Source organism: Danio aesculapii, chromosome 21, assembly GCF_903798145.1.
Source record: "Danio aesculapii chromosome 21, fDanAes4.1, whole genome shotgun sequence".
Classification (NCBI taxonomy): domain Eukaryota; kingdom Metazoa; phylum Chordata; class Actinopteri; order Cypriniformes; family Danionidae; genus Danio; species Danio aesculapii.
In genome coordinates, this window is record NC_079455.1 from 25111804 (window position 1) to 25127491 (window position 15688).

The 15688-nt window shown below is 36.1% G+C and overlaps 1 protein-coding gene across 2 annotated transcripts; it reads right to left on the reverse strand.

Annotated features, from left to right (window-relative positions):
- Positions 1-727: 727 nt before the first annotated feature.
- zgc:103482 (uncharacterized protein LOC450001 homolog) lies at positions 728-5613 on the reverse strand. 2 transcript variants are annotated; one of them, XM_056446769.1, is made up of 8 exons: positions 5255-5613; positions 5040-5145; positions 4692-4838; positions 4200-4274; positions 4023-4106; positions 3716-3881; positions 1039-1221; positions 728-888 (listed from the first exon to the last, which is right to left on the reverse strand). In XM_056446769.1, exons 1-8 carry the CDS (start codon positions 5493-5495, stop codon positions 844-846), a joined length of 1047 nt encoding a protein of 348 aa, XP_056302744.1. In that variant the 5' UTR covers positions 5496-5613; the 3' UTR covers positions 728-843. The 2 variants fall into 2 exon arrangements, with proteins under 2 accessions (XP_056302744.1, XP_056302745.1); XM_056446770.1 differs by having other exon boundaries at positions 729-888; positions 4200-4271.
- Between the last annotated feature and the right edge of the window lie 10075 nt (positions 5614-15688).

The following is a 15688-nucleotide window of genomic DNA, read 5'->3' on the forward strand; positions in this document are numbered from 1 at the left end:
TAATCTATAAAATCACACTACTAGCTTCCGTGAGAAGTTGAATTTTAGCACCATGACCCCAGTCTTCCATGTCACATTAGCATTCAGGATTATTTGGTTCTCAAATAAATAAAGCTGCTTAACATTTATAGAAAACATACTCTCTTGTGGATTCCACAAAGGAAAATTACAAGAACATTAACTGGCCAAAATGAAAAATTCATAAGTTATTGCAAAATGTTTTTTTTAACTAAATGGAGGCAAGTTGAACAATCTATTCTGATGAAAAGAGTTGCAGAGAAGTCCATTCAGTGTCAATTTTGAAGAATTCTCAGAGCCTGTCAAAATCAGTATAAATGTATTTAATAATCCAAAATAGCCTCAATGTTAGTGCTCAATCACTGCCCTTGATATCCAGAATAAAAGAAAACTTTATTCGGACACATCAAGTGAGCTTTCTCGCTAATATAACATGGTTTATGTACTGGCTGCTGCTGAAGTTTTTGCCAGTGTCTGAACTGAAGGGTCTTTGCTTTTGCTAGTCAAGAAAAACAATGAAAATCCCTTCACATTATTACATGGTGCAAAACATAGAACCATGAATATATCCAAGAAATAAAGTGTTCAGTCAGCACCAGTATGTGCCATTAACAGGCTGCTTTATTTTAGAACAAACCACTACAGCCTCTTAAAATATTCATTCTAAACAAAAGCAAAAGTTTCAAAACTATTTACAATGAGAGTTACAGAAAATGCAAAGAACCAAATTTGTGCATTGATTTTTTTAATAATTTCAAGTGCATATTGCCCATTTCAGTGTTACCAACATATGTTTGATCATCACACACTTCCTCCAAAAGGGCATTAAGCCAGTGCAGGGAAATCTTCCGGATCATCTGGGTTTGGAGCCTAAAAATAAAACATGATTTAGACCCAAACCATCTAAAGGCTCACACAGCATGAAAATAAAGCTGGATTGTAAAGTGCATTAAAGTCTTGCAATTCCCAGCACTGTGTCTGTCAGGCATATGACTGGTTTCTAACGCAAAACTGACTTACAGAATCGAATTTTTGTGGAGATCGTAGGGTCGGCATAAATGGAGCCCCACGGCCACGACCACCTCGTCCACCTCTTCCACCACGAGTGGACCGATCCAGACTGCCAAAGTTGAACTCCAGTTGACAGGTGATGTCATTGGCTGGGCGGCGGAAAACCACATCCTCATCCATGCCATCTTGTTTCTATAAATATTTTTTTGAAATAAATATTATATCCAGTACTGTGCAAAAGTCTTAGACCACTAGTATTTTCACCAAGTAAAAGGTTTAAAGTTGGTTCTTTATACGTTTCTGTAGCATGTCGATTCAAATGACCAATTTACATTTCCAAACATAATTTTTTTGTCATTAATTGCAATTATACAATTAGATTATAAGCCCCTTTCACACAGCGATACCGGTAAATATCCGGAAAATTACCGGAACTACTTTACCGATAAGTTCAAAAGCACTGTTCACACAGAATTTTCCAGGAAAGGACCATTCACACGTCCATTCCAAAATACAGGTAAATTCTGACATCATTAACCAGAAATGGCCTCTAAATAGCTGCGATTGTATTTGTGAACATTAGACTACATTACAAACTCTGTAGACGGATTATGATTGTATTGTGAACAACTTTCATGAAAACATATGGAGGAATACTTTCGCGTGTCAAGATGTACATATGCTGACGCTCACCAGCTGCTTCATGTGCACACGCGTCAAGCAACTGAAGCAGAGCTTGAAGGTAAACAAACAACGGCTTATCATAAGCATTTTATTAATAATTTTTACACAGTTGGCATTAAGAATGAAACATGAAAACATTATCTTTCACGTCAGCATGTTCCAATCGTGAATGCTCTTTCCAGAAATTTTCCTTCTGCGTTCACACAGCGCAGCATTTCAGCAAATTCCTGGTAATGTTACAACTTCTCTTTACAGGAAAATAGCTGGAACGAATTTACCGGTATTTAAAAAAAATAAATAAATAAGACCTGTTCACACATACACCCCCTTCCGGAAAATTGCCAGTAATTTTCCGGAAAGGATTGTTTGTGTAAAAGGGACTATAGCCTGCACAAGGAGTTTGACAACAGATCTGTGTGGAGCACTAGCTGATCATCCAGTCTGTCTGGAATGACATTAAAACAAAAGAAAATGAGAAAATCCAGAAGAATCATACCTAAGTCGAAAAATCATCCCTAAAAAAAAAAAAACCTACCTGCAAAGCTACCTGAAAAACTATGGGCAAGTGTACCAAGTGTTTTAAATAAAAAAAAAAAGTGTGGTCATACCACATGTGGATTTGATTTAGTTAATATAAGTTAATTGATAAATTAATTTATTTTTAAAAAGTATGCTTTTTTTTTTTTTGATCCTCATTTTGCAATATTTTACACAAGTGCCTAAAACATTGAACAGTACTGTAGATTTACAGGTAGGTTTATTTAAAGCATCTTAGACATTAGGGATGCAACGATTAACTGTTTGTTTTTTTTTACCATCAACCGCGCTATAATTTGCCACAGTTTATTAATTGTAAAGGATTCTCAACACTTTCAGCACAGAACAAAACTGCTGCAACTAATTGCAGTAATGCCAACTGTGCGCTAGTTTAAAATTCCAAGCTTGAACACAGAGGCTAATATAAGTGCACGCACACACACACTGGATTAACTAATACTATTTTTATTTATTCGTTGTTCTGTCATGGGGCAACGCAGTGGCGCAGTAGGTAGTGCGGTTGCCTCGCAGCAAGAAGGTCGCTGGTTCGAGCGGCTGGGTCAGTTGGCGTTTCTGTGTGGAGTTTGCATGTTCTCCCTGCGTTTGCATGGATTTCCTCCGGGTGCTCCGGTTTCCCCCATAGTCCAAAGACATGTGGTACAGGTGAATTGGGTATGCTAAATTGTCCATAGTGTATGCGTGTGTGAATAAGTGTGTATGTTTCCCAGTGATGGGTTGCTGCTGGAAGGGCATCCGCTGCATAAAACAAATGCTGGATAAGTTGGCGGTTCATTCCGCTGTGGCGACCACAGAGTAATAAAGGGACTAAGCCGAAAAGTAAACGAATAAATTGTTCAGTCATTTATTTTCAGTGTAAAATTGTTTAAAATGGCAAAAAAATTGCACTTATTTAAGTCCAAAGAGAAATGAACTATTGTTTGTTTTTTGTTATTAAATAAAATTTACCACATTTTATAAATAACACCTTTCTCCAATTATAAAAATATTCTAACAATTAAGTCATCAACAGCAATAAATAATACACAAGGTAAAATACGTTATTATTAATAATAATAATAATAATAATAATAATAATAATAATAATAAAAAGAAAACAGTTTAAGGTTTACTTTTGATGAAAACTGTCCAATTTTAAAAAGATTCACATATAAAAATATTTTATTTAAAGTCTCTCCAGATAAAAAATAAAAAAATTCTCAGACTATAATCGTTGCATCCCTATTAGAGATACTGTCAAAGTTCTTCTGGATTTAGTTAGTCTCAGTTTGTTCCGTTTCTTCATGTCATTCGAGACGAACTGGATGATGGTCTGATCAGGGTTTTTTTTTTTTGGCGAAAATACTAGTGACCTAAAACTTCTGGACAGTAGTGTGCATGTGTAATATGATAAAGTAAGAGCAACTCTGTGCCTAACAGACTTTGTACAAATAATAGGAGACTTTACCTGAAGAAATTTGGACTTGTGGATCACCACAGCCTTGGATGGCACAGATGACTCAGTTTTACGGATATTCAGCTCTACTTTGGGCCTGCTTTGCTCTTGCAGCGCTTTCCACTCATCTAGTGTCATCTCTATGGCAACCTCAATCACTTCCTCAGTCTCAGATGGTCTGGAGGAGAAAGCATACAATAACAAATTAGTTAGAAATCTGTTACGAAATTTAAGTTCATAAAGCCAGCACATAATTGTATTCACACTTTCAAGCATCAAGCGAGTTGCAAGATATTTCCTGCAGCTGTGAGAAACGGACCTGTTTTCTCCATCAGTCTCAACTGCCTCCTGGGTCTCTTCATTTTCAGTGACCTCTTCACTAGGTAAAGCTACTTCAATTACACTACAGGACAGATGAATAAATTACAACCATCTCAAAGCATTAAGAGAAAAAGCATTCCAAAATGAAATGACTATATAAAGCATGAACACTCACCTCATATGGTCTCTCATGGAACCCCAGTTGCGAGATCCGCTGCCACTGCGCTTCTCCTCAGATCGGACACTCCTACTTTCAAGAATTGTGTACAAAATGTTTCAAGCATTAAAAAAACATTAGTTTTCCAGAAACGTTTTTATCAGCGGGTTCCAAATAGTAATAAAATCTAAATCACAAATATGGCTTATTAATTGTACATACAGTTAGTTTATAAAGCTGCTTTTTTGTGTGTGATTTTATTTTACATCATGAAAATAAAAAAAGTTCCACTTAAAATATATTTAACATGCAGTTTATATTACTATTTAAAAAAACAACAACAAAACAATTGCTTTGGGCCCCCAAACCACTAAGTCCACCCCTGCGTACATCCTAAAACCCTTTTTTAAAACTATACGTTTAGGTTTGTGTGAACTTTAAACTGCTAATAGCTCTTAACAGCTGCTAACCACTCTTGTGACAGTATGACAGTAACGAACATCTACTCACGATCGGTCACTGCCACTGTGTCTTTCAAACTCTCGCTTTCCTCTCTGATCAAATCCATCATTGGATCTTGGAAATCCTGGGCCTCGGGCTCCTCTTCCTCTTCCAGTACCTCTTCCCCTGGCAGGCCTGTCCAGCACATCCACGGGCCTACAAACAGACCAGGTTAGGCAGACAAAATAACTCAGGTCTATTAATAAATACATTAAAAATAATAATGACAATAATAATAATAATAATAATAATAATAATTATTATTATTATTATTATTATTATTATTATTATTATTATAAATATAAAAAAATAATAATAAAGCAAGCATGTAACCTAACTCGAGAAGTTTAACGTTACCTTTCAACAGAGAAACTGAGGGGGGTTTTTTCGGCATCGTTGAATTTGCGGTCAAAAGTTACGCGTTTTTGTATTCGCTCCTCAACGTCTTCACGACCAGGACGAACTTGTCATAGAAAAACAACTCAACTTATATCAAACAAAGCACTATAAAGTTAGATGTAAACGAAGTCTTTCACGTTGCGTAGAGTAAAATTGTCCTGTCCTTCACCTACCTTGTCCACCCCCACCTGCGGGAAGGATGGTTTTCCTGTCCCTCTGAGACTCTTTCTTTCCAGATTTAGTCGTGGTTGAAGTTTTCTTTGGCTCCTCTTTCTTCTTCTTCTGCTTTTTTTCAGTCCCCGCAGCATATAGGATGTCGAAAGGGTCGGACTCGTCGCCCAGAAGCTGACCAAAACGATTAGCCACGGTGCATCCATATCCCTCATCAGGCATCTCTTCCACCAACTCCTTCATTTTTATCCAGTGCTACAAGGGAAATGAAATAATCGACGCGCTATCATCGAAGAATGATAGAAAAATAGAAAATATAGATTTATGCAGCTCCCATCGATTCAAGCCGCCGAGCACCAAACAAAACAACCGTCAAGTATGACGTTTAGATAATTGAATTCAGGTTCATATAAAAGTAATCAGTCTCCGCCCCGGAAGTTTCTAGAACGCGCTCCTTAGATTACGTGTTATAGTGAAGTTTAAACGCAGGCCTGTAACCAGCCTGGTAATAGGGGTAGTGGGGTTCTGGAACTTTTTGCAGAATTATTCGCAAAATTTTCTATTTAATTATGAGATTTAAATACTGAATTTAATGTTAAGTGACATTTAAAGCACAATTTTTAGCTGAATTAGTTTGTTAAATGGTTACCACACTTTTTGATGTACCAAATATATTTCGTAAATATTTAGAATAAAGAAATATGACATATTTATTTTTAAAATCAAATTTATAACATCATATATCATTAGAAAACAAAATTTAATTCAAAACTGTAGCCTATTATAATTTATTAGACAAATCACTTTCCTCAGTGAGAATTTGACCATTTAAATAGTAAAAATGTAAACATAATAATAATAATAATAATAATAATAATAATAATAATAATAATAATAATAATTTAGAGCTTTACAATTTTCCTAGCCTCTCTTGTTAAAAAAAAAGTACATTTGAAAATTAACGGATAACAACAATAGCCAAAATAGTATTCAAATAGATTTTAATATGGGCCGCTTCTGGTGTTTTACACTTTTTTAGTGCTCATGTTTTCTTTCAAGAATAAAAAAACAGTAGCGAAAGATGACTTTGCTTATGTCATATATTTTCTTGCACAGCTGGATGTTGGATGTTGTATTTTCTTCAACTAATTAACTCTTAAAGCATTTTTCGATGGATTATTTTTTCTATTTATGATAGCATAGCAGTCAATATAGGACAAATGAGCTCATGAATGGGACAAATTCTAGACATTTGTCAGTGAGGTTGGGTCTACCAAACCACCCAAACCTGACCTGGCTACGGGTCTGAAACGTGACATATATACACTAATAATAGAAGTGTATTTTTATGTTGCTTTTTTATATATGAGCAATTCCATGCAAATGTCAACCTTGCCATGAAAAAAAATTTAGTTTTCAACAAAATAGCAAAACTGTTTCTACATTTTTTTGCATAAGCAAGTATTTTACGGTACTTTAAAAATAGTTAAAAATGTCTTGGTCAATGTTTTCAAACTATTATATTTAATTTATCAAAATCACACAAGACATTTCACATCTGTCAGATCCATAACGGAGAGATGTCACATCCATAACAAAGCTTTTTCCCATTAATGCAAAAAATGAAAAATAAAATAAAATCAATCAATTTTGTTCTACAGAGAGCCCACTCTTGTCCTTTTGATTAGCATTATTTCTTTAGGGTTGTGCAGTTTAAGTCACAGAATTTCTGAAAGTATGTTGTATACTGTAAACTTGCAGACATTTTTTGGTCACATTCATAACGCATGTTTATTTCACTCATTTAAAGTCTAAAAATGTTTACAGATTGATATTTTTCTGATCCCATTACTCTGTGGTTAGTTGTTTTTAAAAATATAACAGATGTTTCAATATAACTCTAACATATACTTTCTATGTGCATTTATGTTTTGAGTTTTTGTCACATCCATAACGCTGGATTTGCTCATATATAATTAGAATTGTAACAGGAACTGAAATTGACCCCCTATCACTGTAAAACCCAAAAAGTTAAGGTAACTCAAAACATTTGAGGAAACCGATTGCTACAAACCATTTGAGTTCAAAAACTAATCCTAATGAGTACTGTGAACTTAATCCATTAAAGTAAACGAAGCAATTTGAGCAAAGTAAAACCCAATAAATGAAGAGAATGAAGAGCAGATATTTTGCCATATATAGTTGACTCATATAATTTCTTTTGTTCATATCTCATCCTTTTTCACAAAAGTGTAAATAATTTAATAACATTGTAAAAGCATTCATAAGATGTTTTCCAAATTGGTAAGACTTTATTTTGATGGTCCCTATTGCACATTTTGTTGAAATTTTGTTTCATTGCAACTACAGTTTAATTTAAAAAATGAATCCTCATTGCACTTAACAAGTTTACAATAATAATAAAGCTTGTTATAATTTTTTAATGATTAATGAAGTAATGTAGATGCAATGTAGCTAATAAAATAAAATAAAGTGATACCCCCACATTAACTAATATTTATCAGGTCCAAACAGAACCGGAAAATGAATAACATACAGATTTTGAATGCATTATATATATGTTAAATATTAGTTTAATTGTATGGTAAACAAAACCCTGACATCTGTGAAAAATGGTCAGGCCTACTTTGCTTTTTGTGGCCAGTTTGCTTTGTCAAAATGCACTCTTACAAATGGCAAATTCAAAAGACAGCAACCCAAATGGCTTGACTACTGATTAAATGATAACAATAATAATAAGGAAAATATGCAGCCTGATTTTACAAGGAAATGTATCTGTATTATGAACTGATACAAATTCATACGATTTAATTTGTATTAAAACGTACGATGAGTACGTTGTACCCCTAAACCCAGCCTTCATTTAGAGGTGAACAGTTGGTAATAAAATGTAAGAGCATGATCGTACTAACAAATTAGCCACTAAAGGAAAAATTAGTGAATTGCTGTGAGACTGTATTGAAATATCAGATAAGTTCTTACTCCCATTGTGGAGCGAAGCCTTCCGGCACAGTGCTGATGGTCCTGAGACGAAGGATCCCATGAAGCTCTATAGAGAAAATGTCAACATCTGTGAGCCCCAGGAAAACCTTTACCTGCATTCTTTCCTCTGAAGTCAGAACTCTTTAGACAGTCGTTGGAATGGATCCTTCAACATTGTGCAAGGAATTATTTTTAAATACATGACAACAACCACAATATACCTTACATGAGCAATAATGATCAAACACCATGAATATCTTCTGAAATTATTCTCAAACTTATTTCAATGAAATGTAGACTAAGCACTGACTGAGCTAAAAGTCTTTGAAGTGTTGGTTTTAGCACACTCTCTCCTGTTTAAGCGTGGCACACTCTGACCAGCACTTTCCCCTTTAAGATTTATAACCCTCGTATGTCTCCTCTTTCTGTTTGGGGATGAGGTCAGCAGAGGTTAGCGTTAATGGGGTCAGTTTATCGACAGGCTAAATAGCTGAGCAGAAGGAGGGGGATTAGAAATTAGCTGCCTGTACAAAGGAAGGCACTTTGAAAACCTTTATTTTGACTGAAGTCATTGATTCAACTACTGCAAAAGTCTGAACTATTTAAGACGTTTCTTATTTTCTTTAAGGCTTCATTTGTGGCCAAACACCAAATTAAATATAGTAACACAGTAATATTATGGATTATTATTACAAATGTTAAAAGTAAATCCTCATAAGATGCTTGGTGCTCATGAAAATCTTTTATTAATCATTTGAATGTTATAATGTTATTATTGTATTATAATACATATTACTATTTTATAAGATTAAACTATTATATATATTTTTTAGAATTCATTACTTTTGTCAACACTGATCATTTAATATGTATATGTGCATTTAAATACACATTAATATGCAAATGGATGAATTTTTGATTAATTTAACGTTAGAAAGAACAGTATTAATTGAAAAATAAGCATTTTGTAACAAATGTCTTTGCTCTCATTTTTAATTAATATAATACATATTTGCTATTAATTACTTTACATTATTGGTGCCAGATGGAGTGGTCAGAGTATTTCTAGAATGGCCAGAGTGGTTCGAGCTGATAGAAAAGCAACAGTAACTCAAATATCCACTCGTTACAACTAAGGTATGCAGAAGAGTATCTCTGAATGCACAACACGTCCAACCTTGAGGCGGATGGACTACAGCAGCAGAAGACCACACTGGGTGCCACTCCTGTCAGCTAAGAACAGGAAACTGAGGCTACAGTTCGCACAGGCTCACCAAAATTGGACAATAGAAGATTGGAAAAACGTTGTCTGGTCTGATGAGTCTCGATTTCTGCTCCGACATTCAGATGGTAGGGTTAGAATTTGGCGTCAACAACATGAAAGCATGGATCCATCCTGCCTTTTATCAAAGGTTCAGGCGTGGTGGTGGTGTAATGGTGTAGGGGATATTTTCTTGGCACACTTTGGGCCCATTAGTTCCAATTGAGCATCGTGTCTGCCACAGCCTACCTGAGTATTGTTGCTGACCATGTCCATCCCTTTATGACCCCAGTGTACCCATCTTCTGATGGCTATTCCAGCAGGATAATAGCCATGTCATAAAGCGTGAATCATCTCAGACTGGTTTCTTGAACATGACATTGATTCACTGTACTCAAATGACCTCCAAAGTCACCAGTTCTCAATCCAAGAGCACCTTTGGGATGTGGTGGATCGGGAGATTTGCATCATGGATGTGCAGCTGACAAACTGCGTGATGCTATCGTGTTAATATGGACCAAAATCTCTGGGGAATATTTCTAGTACCTCGTTGAATGTATGCCATGAAGTACTAAGACAGCTCTGAAGCAGGGTTTTTACAGATATCCTAATGTCAAATTTAAGACTTTTTAAAAGCTTTTTAAGGCCATTAAGTATTAAATTTAAGACCTATAACACAATATCAAAAACATAAAGAGAAAATGCAAAAATCACAAAATTTGTGGCAAAATAAATGTAATTAAATTGAACAGTACTGAAGACAGGTTAGATGCATCATTGAACTACATGAAAAAAACAAAAACATCTTAAGGCTGATTCATACTTTTGCCTGGTGCCGCATCATGCACCTTCGCTGACTGCGCTCAACTTGGACAAGGCTCTTTAAAACAACAGGGGCAGTCAAAAGAAAGCCACCGTAAAGTCAGACGGATAAACAAGACAAGAATAGACTTGTGCTGCAAATGATGTGCCGACCAGTCTCATTAGGTGAGGTTCATATTAAATTGAATAAATAACTATAAAAAAATTTGATAGTTGTTAGATTACACTTTTTTTGTGTGTGTGTGTGTGTGTGTCCTTGCATATAACATTTATGTTTCTAACCACCTCTGAAAAATAGTGGGGGTCATGAGTCATTGGCATTATTTTAGTGGCCGTGGACTGAAAAGTTTGGGAACCCCTGAGCTAGTGTGCTCCAAAGAGTTTGACAATTTACATTTATAAGATATAAAATTGATAGAAACATTTAATGCTAGCAGTTTGTTACTTCCACCAAAATCGCTTGACTTTTTTCACATCAACTCATACTGGTTACTCATCAAATCTTGACCAATCATATACTCTCCAGCATTACATGTCCCACCCCCTTTTAAATCACCTCTCATTTGATGCACTTGAGCTCAACCAGTTAAGTAGCAGAAAATCATTCACAAAGTGCAAGATGACTACTTGAAATGCTTTTTACTTTGATGTGACAGTGATATGGTTTTGCCTGATTATTTGAAGTGTAACCTGTACCAAACATCTTCAAAAGTCAGTATAATGTTATAAAACAGAGAAGACATTATAAATAAGACATTTTTATTTTAATCAGTTAAACACTCTGCTAAATGTTTCAAACTGTGCGTAAAGGAAGATGCAATATGCCAGACCCACAATGCTGAAGACCACTGTCAGAACAACCTGGGCTTTCATAACACCTGAGCAGTGCCACAGATATACAAGTCTCACTTCCAGAATAGAATCTTTATGAAGATATTCTAATTATATGACCAGCACCTTTACATAGTATGTAAGTTTGACACCCAGTGGTTTAACTAGGAATAGGTTGCAAGATTGAGGACATCCCCACATTAACAGGCATGAGTTTTTGTCCTGACCAACCTCAAATTTCTATTTTAGAAACCGCTTCTATTTCTTACAGCTGAACAACAGGGTAAACTATGACAATAATCACCTCAGGTACAGATCATGTGCTTTACTTACTGTTGAATGCTAATAATGTGAGCTTGAATGTCATTTTACATGACAGCACATGTAGAGGCATGATAACGGCTGAGCTTTACAGATTGTAAAGATATTCCTTCATCTGTCTAGCTGAGGAGCTTGACGGTCTCTCCAGCTCTGCGTTGAGAAAATTTCCATCCACTAGTGGAGAGTGACATCTCCATCGGACTCATCGCAGTCTGGTCCTGCTGCTCTGGAATTGACCCGCTGGAGTGCTGATCTTGAACCCTGAGCCTCCATCTCTACAGACTGACGGCTCCAGCTGAACCCACTGATCTGAATCAGCAATGTCAACCCAAGACTGACACACAGGGAGCGGATGAAGGTTTTGTCCAGATGGTTTAGAAACTGATGTTCCGCCTAAAAAAAATCTTTAAAAAATAAGTGACAACTGTGATAGTAATTCGATAAAAAAGTTTTTAAAAAAGATGACCTCACTCTTTCAACTTTTCTAAAGCTTTTAATTTGAAGTGAATGCCAGAAAAACTATACCAGAAAAAGGAAACAGGGCTATGGGCTCTACTTTAAAAGGTGCAGTACGCAAGTTTGACATCCAGTGGTTGAACTAGGTATTGCACTCTAGAATCAAAACACATTTTCACTCGGCTCCTCTGATGACTCCACACAAGTGCAGGTTGCCAGAATGATGACACCAAAAGGAGCATGTCTGATTATAGAGCTCATAGGCTAATTTAAACAGTGTTCTAACTAAAAGCAATGGCACGTGATAGAAGGAACCTTTTCCATATTAAGTTATTAAAAGAGTTTGTCCAAGCCAAAACCTAAAAATTCTATTTCAGAAATGGCTTCTACTTGTCGCTGAACAAGAGAAAACTGTGACAATGACCACCTCAGGTACACTTTAGTTGCTTTATTAAGTGATAAATGCTAATAGTGTGAGTTTGAATGTCGATTTACATGACATTTATTAGGGGTGCCAAAATTAATTGTTTCTTCAGTGCACCGCGATGCAGACGCGAACAAATCAGTATCGGTTCAGTAATAATCATAACCGGTTATTATGTACTGACGTCATTTATCTCATATGCGCTATGTCGCCGTAGCTTACAATGGCGAGGGAGGCGAGCGCGAGTATTTACAAAGCTCCAACTACTTAATAACGCAGAAACTGTGCACAATTCACTGTGTGTGTATTTGCTGGACAGACTTTCACTGACACTTACAGCAGAAGCCCCTATTTCACTGCGATTGAGAGAATGAAAGTAAACTCTCTCTCACTGTGGCCCATTTGGCGTGCTGGCCTGACTTTTCCTCACCTCTCGACTGTTACAGCGATACTTCTGGAGACAGACATGAGTGCGTGCCTTCAGAGTTTTCTCCACCATGTCTATCATGGATCAGCTGCGATCGCCACTTCCGTTTATCAGTGTGACTCATCTGAGAAGAGCGCAGGACACAAGAGCCAATCGCAGCTCTTTCTGTTGAGCGTGTGACCAATCAAAGGGGTGTAAGAAAACTTGGTAGACAAGGATCAGAAAGAGAACGGGATATTTATAATTGTTTATATTATTTACTATAAATGCTTGTGTTATTGAAAGGTACAGTTTATATATCTGACTGTTTGAATTAAAGGACAAAATTGTATTACAAATAGTTCATAAATATAAATTTACATATATTTTTTAATACAAGAATTGCTGCTGAGAAGAAAATATAAAACTGTGTATGGAAAGCATTGTCAATGCACCGTGATGCACCGAGATATCGGATTGAACTGAATCGATGGCATAATCATAACCGAACTGAACCTTGAGACCAGTGTAGGTTTACAGCTCTAACATTTGCCCCAAGAACAAGCAGGAACTGAAGACAGTTGTGGTGATCAGCGGTAAAGCCAGGAACTTGTGGAAATTAACTTTTCCACTGCTGCAGAGTTAACACTAAACTCTGGCCCTTTTCGTAAGCTTATCAGAAAGTAGCAATTGAGACAGTGACCATCTGTATTTTGTTTATCTGAAAGACAAAGGTGTTGAACTTGCAAAACAGCTTCTTGATCCAATCAACATTCTACACCGTCTCAGACACAGAGACACATGGATCACAATACCTCCATCGCACAAAAGAGACACAAATGGAATATTTCACTTCAAATACCTGTAGATTCAAATGATCATGTATATATTAAATATGGACAGTTTAAATTTCTCTGTATAAAACTTTGCTTATTAATGTTTATATTTATTATCAACATGATGTTTAGAACATTTGCTACCTCCTCCAGAAATTTGCATGTCCCAGATTTCCAGGAACTCTAAGTTCAAGGATAAAGACGTCGGCGTGTCACCAACATCAGAACCACTACCTCCAGAAATCTCCAGTTCTGTGTGTTCCAGAATCTACAGATTTCTGGATTTCTTCTTTTCAAAGCTCAAGACAGCTAAGTCTGCTCGTTTCTATGCGTCAAGACCTGCAAGAAGATCCAACTTCTTCCAACCACTGCATCAACGGCAGAAATGTAAATATACCACTTTCCAACCCTCTAAGAAATATTCTAATTAATTAGATGTTTATAACTGATATTTATTAATAACAAAAACTTCCTCAGTTCTTTGTTATTGTAGAGTAAGGTTTACCTTACCTTAACTTAAATAACCTTCATGACTCGTCTATACACTTCATTTATTGTACACTTAGTCATTTTAGTTACTCTTGTTTACCCTTTTGTTAATAAATACACATTTATTACAATTATGTCTTCCTTGTGTTGACAATACAGTAAAAGGCTCTACAAGTCAGACGATCTCATTATCCTTCAAATTTGGCCAGATAATAAACTCCTAATTTGTATATTTTCATTACAATATTTTATTGTTAATTATTTTGACAGTGGAAAGCTGTCTGGTGGACCTTTAAAAGGAGTTATTTATCTGTTGTTTCTACATTAATTGAACCCTTGTGCAAGACTAAAATACCAATATTAACCTTAATACAAAAATATTGATGTCAATATTTGATTAATCCAAATATCACTACATTAAATGGTGCCCGGTGTGAGGCTAAAATATCAATATTAATATCAATACCAAAATATTGATGTTAATATTTGTTATAAATCCAATTATCACTACACAGTTGCAGTAGAGGCCTGGCAGAGCACCACCAGTAATGAAACCCAGCGTCTGGTGATGTCTATGCATTGCAGACTTCATGTTATATTTGACTGCGAAGGATTTGCAACCATGTATTAAAAAGTGAAAGTTTGGTTTATGATAATTATTCTGTCCAATTACTTTTGGTCCCTTGAAAAGTGGGAGGCATATGCAAACTGATGGAATTCCTACAGCGTTCACCTGATTTGGATGTAAATACCCTCCTATTAAAGCTGACAGTCTGCAGTTAAAGCACATCTTGTTCGTTTAATTTTAAATCCATGGTGTATAGAGCCAAAAATGTTAGAATTGTGTCGATGTTCAAATATTTATGGACCTAACAGTATATTGAATTTATGGATGGGCCTCAAAATAGACAATTAATTGTCAATGCAAAATTTTATGAATTAATCATCAGCCAAATTTCATAGCCGGGAGAGCTCTGTGTGTGTGTGCGCGTATGTTTCACCTGTACTTCCCCCAGGCTCAGCTCAATGTCCTCCAGGTTCTCCAGCAGCAGTCTGGATTTCTCCTGCACTCCTGTTTCACCAGTGCTTCTCCCAGCCCCAGCTCAATGTCCTCCAGGTCCTCCAGCAGCAGTCTGGATTTCTCCTGCACTCCGGCTGGTTAACTGCAGTCCAGAATGGTGTTGAGGAGTTGAGCATGTTCCCCTCTCAGCGTCTCCAAACACCGTATCACCGATTTAGTGTTGTAGTCAGTACGATATCATCCTGCATCATCCACTCTAGAGCCTCGTCACGAGGGCAAACCATAGTGGACATTCCCCAATGAAACGCACACCTGCTGAGAAAAAAAAACACTCACAAACCCATCAACATCATGCCATCTTACAGCGCTCACCATAAATGAACTGAACTACTTTGAGCTCAACATAATGATAAAACTTTAACAAGTTTGAAAAAAAAAAAAAAAAAAAAACAGGAGGATGAATAAATGATGACTGCTGTATTTTCATTTTGGGGTGAACTGTTCCTTTAACCCTTGTGTACTGGTCAAATTAACTAGCCTTTCATTTGGTTTTTGCCCCATCGACT

Excerpts from the sequence above, each read along its gene's own strand:
- zgc:103482 (XM_056446769.1), bottom strand. The coding sequence starts at position 5,495 with ATGAAGGAGTTGGTGGAAGAGATGCCTGATGAGGGATATGGATGCACC. Across the intron at positions 4,839-5,039 it reads CTCAGTTTCTCTGTTGAAAG|GCCCGTGGATGTGCTGGACA; the intron begins GTAACGTTAAAC and ends GTCTGTTTGTAG. Across the intron at positions 3,882-4,022 it reads GAGACTGATGGAGAAAACAG|ACCATCTGAGACTGAGGAAG; the intron begins GTCCGTTTCTCA and ends TTTCTCCTCCAG.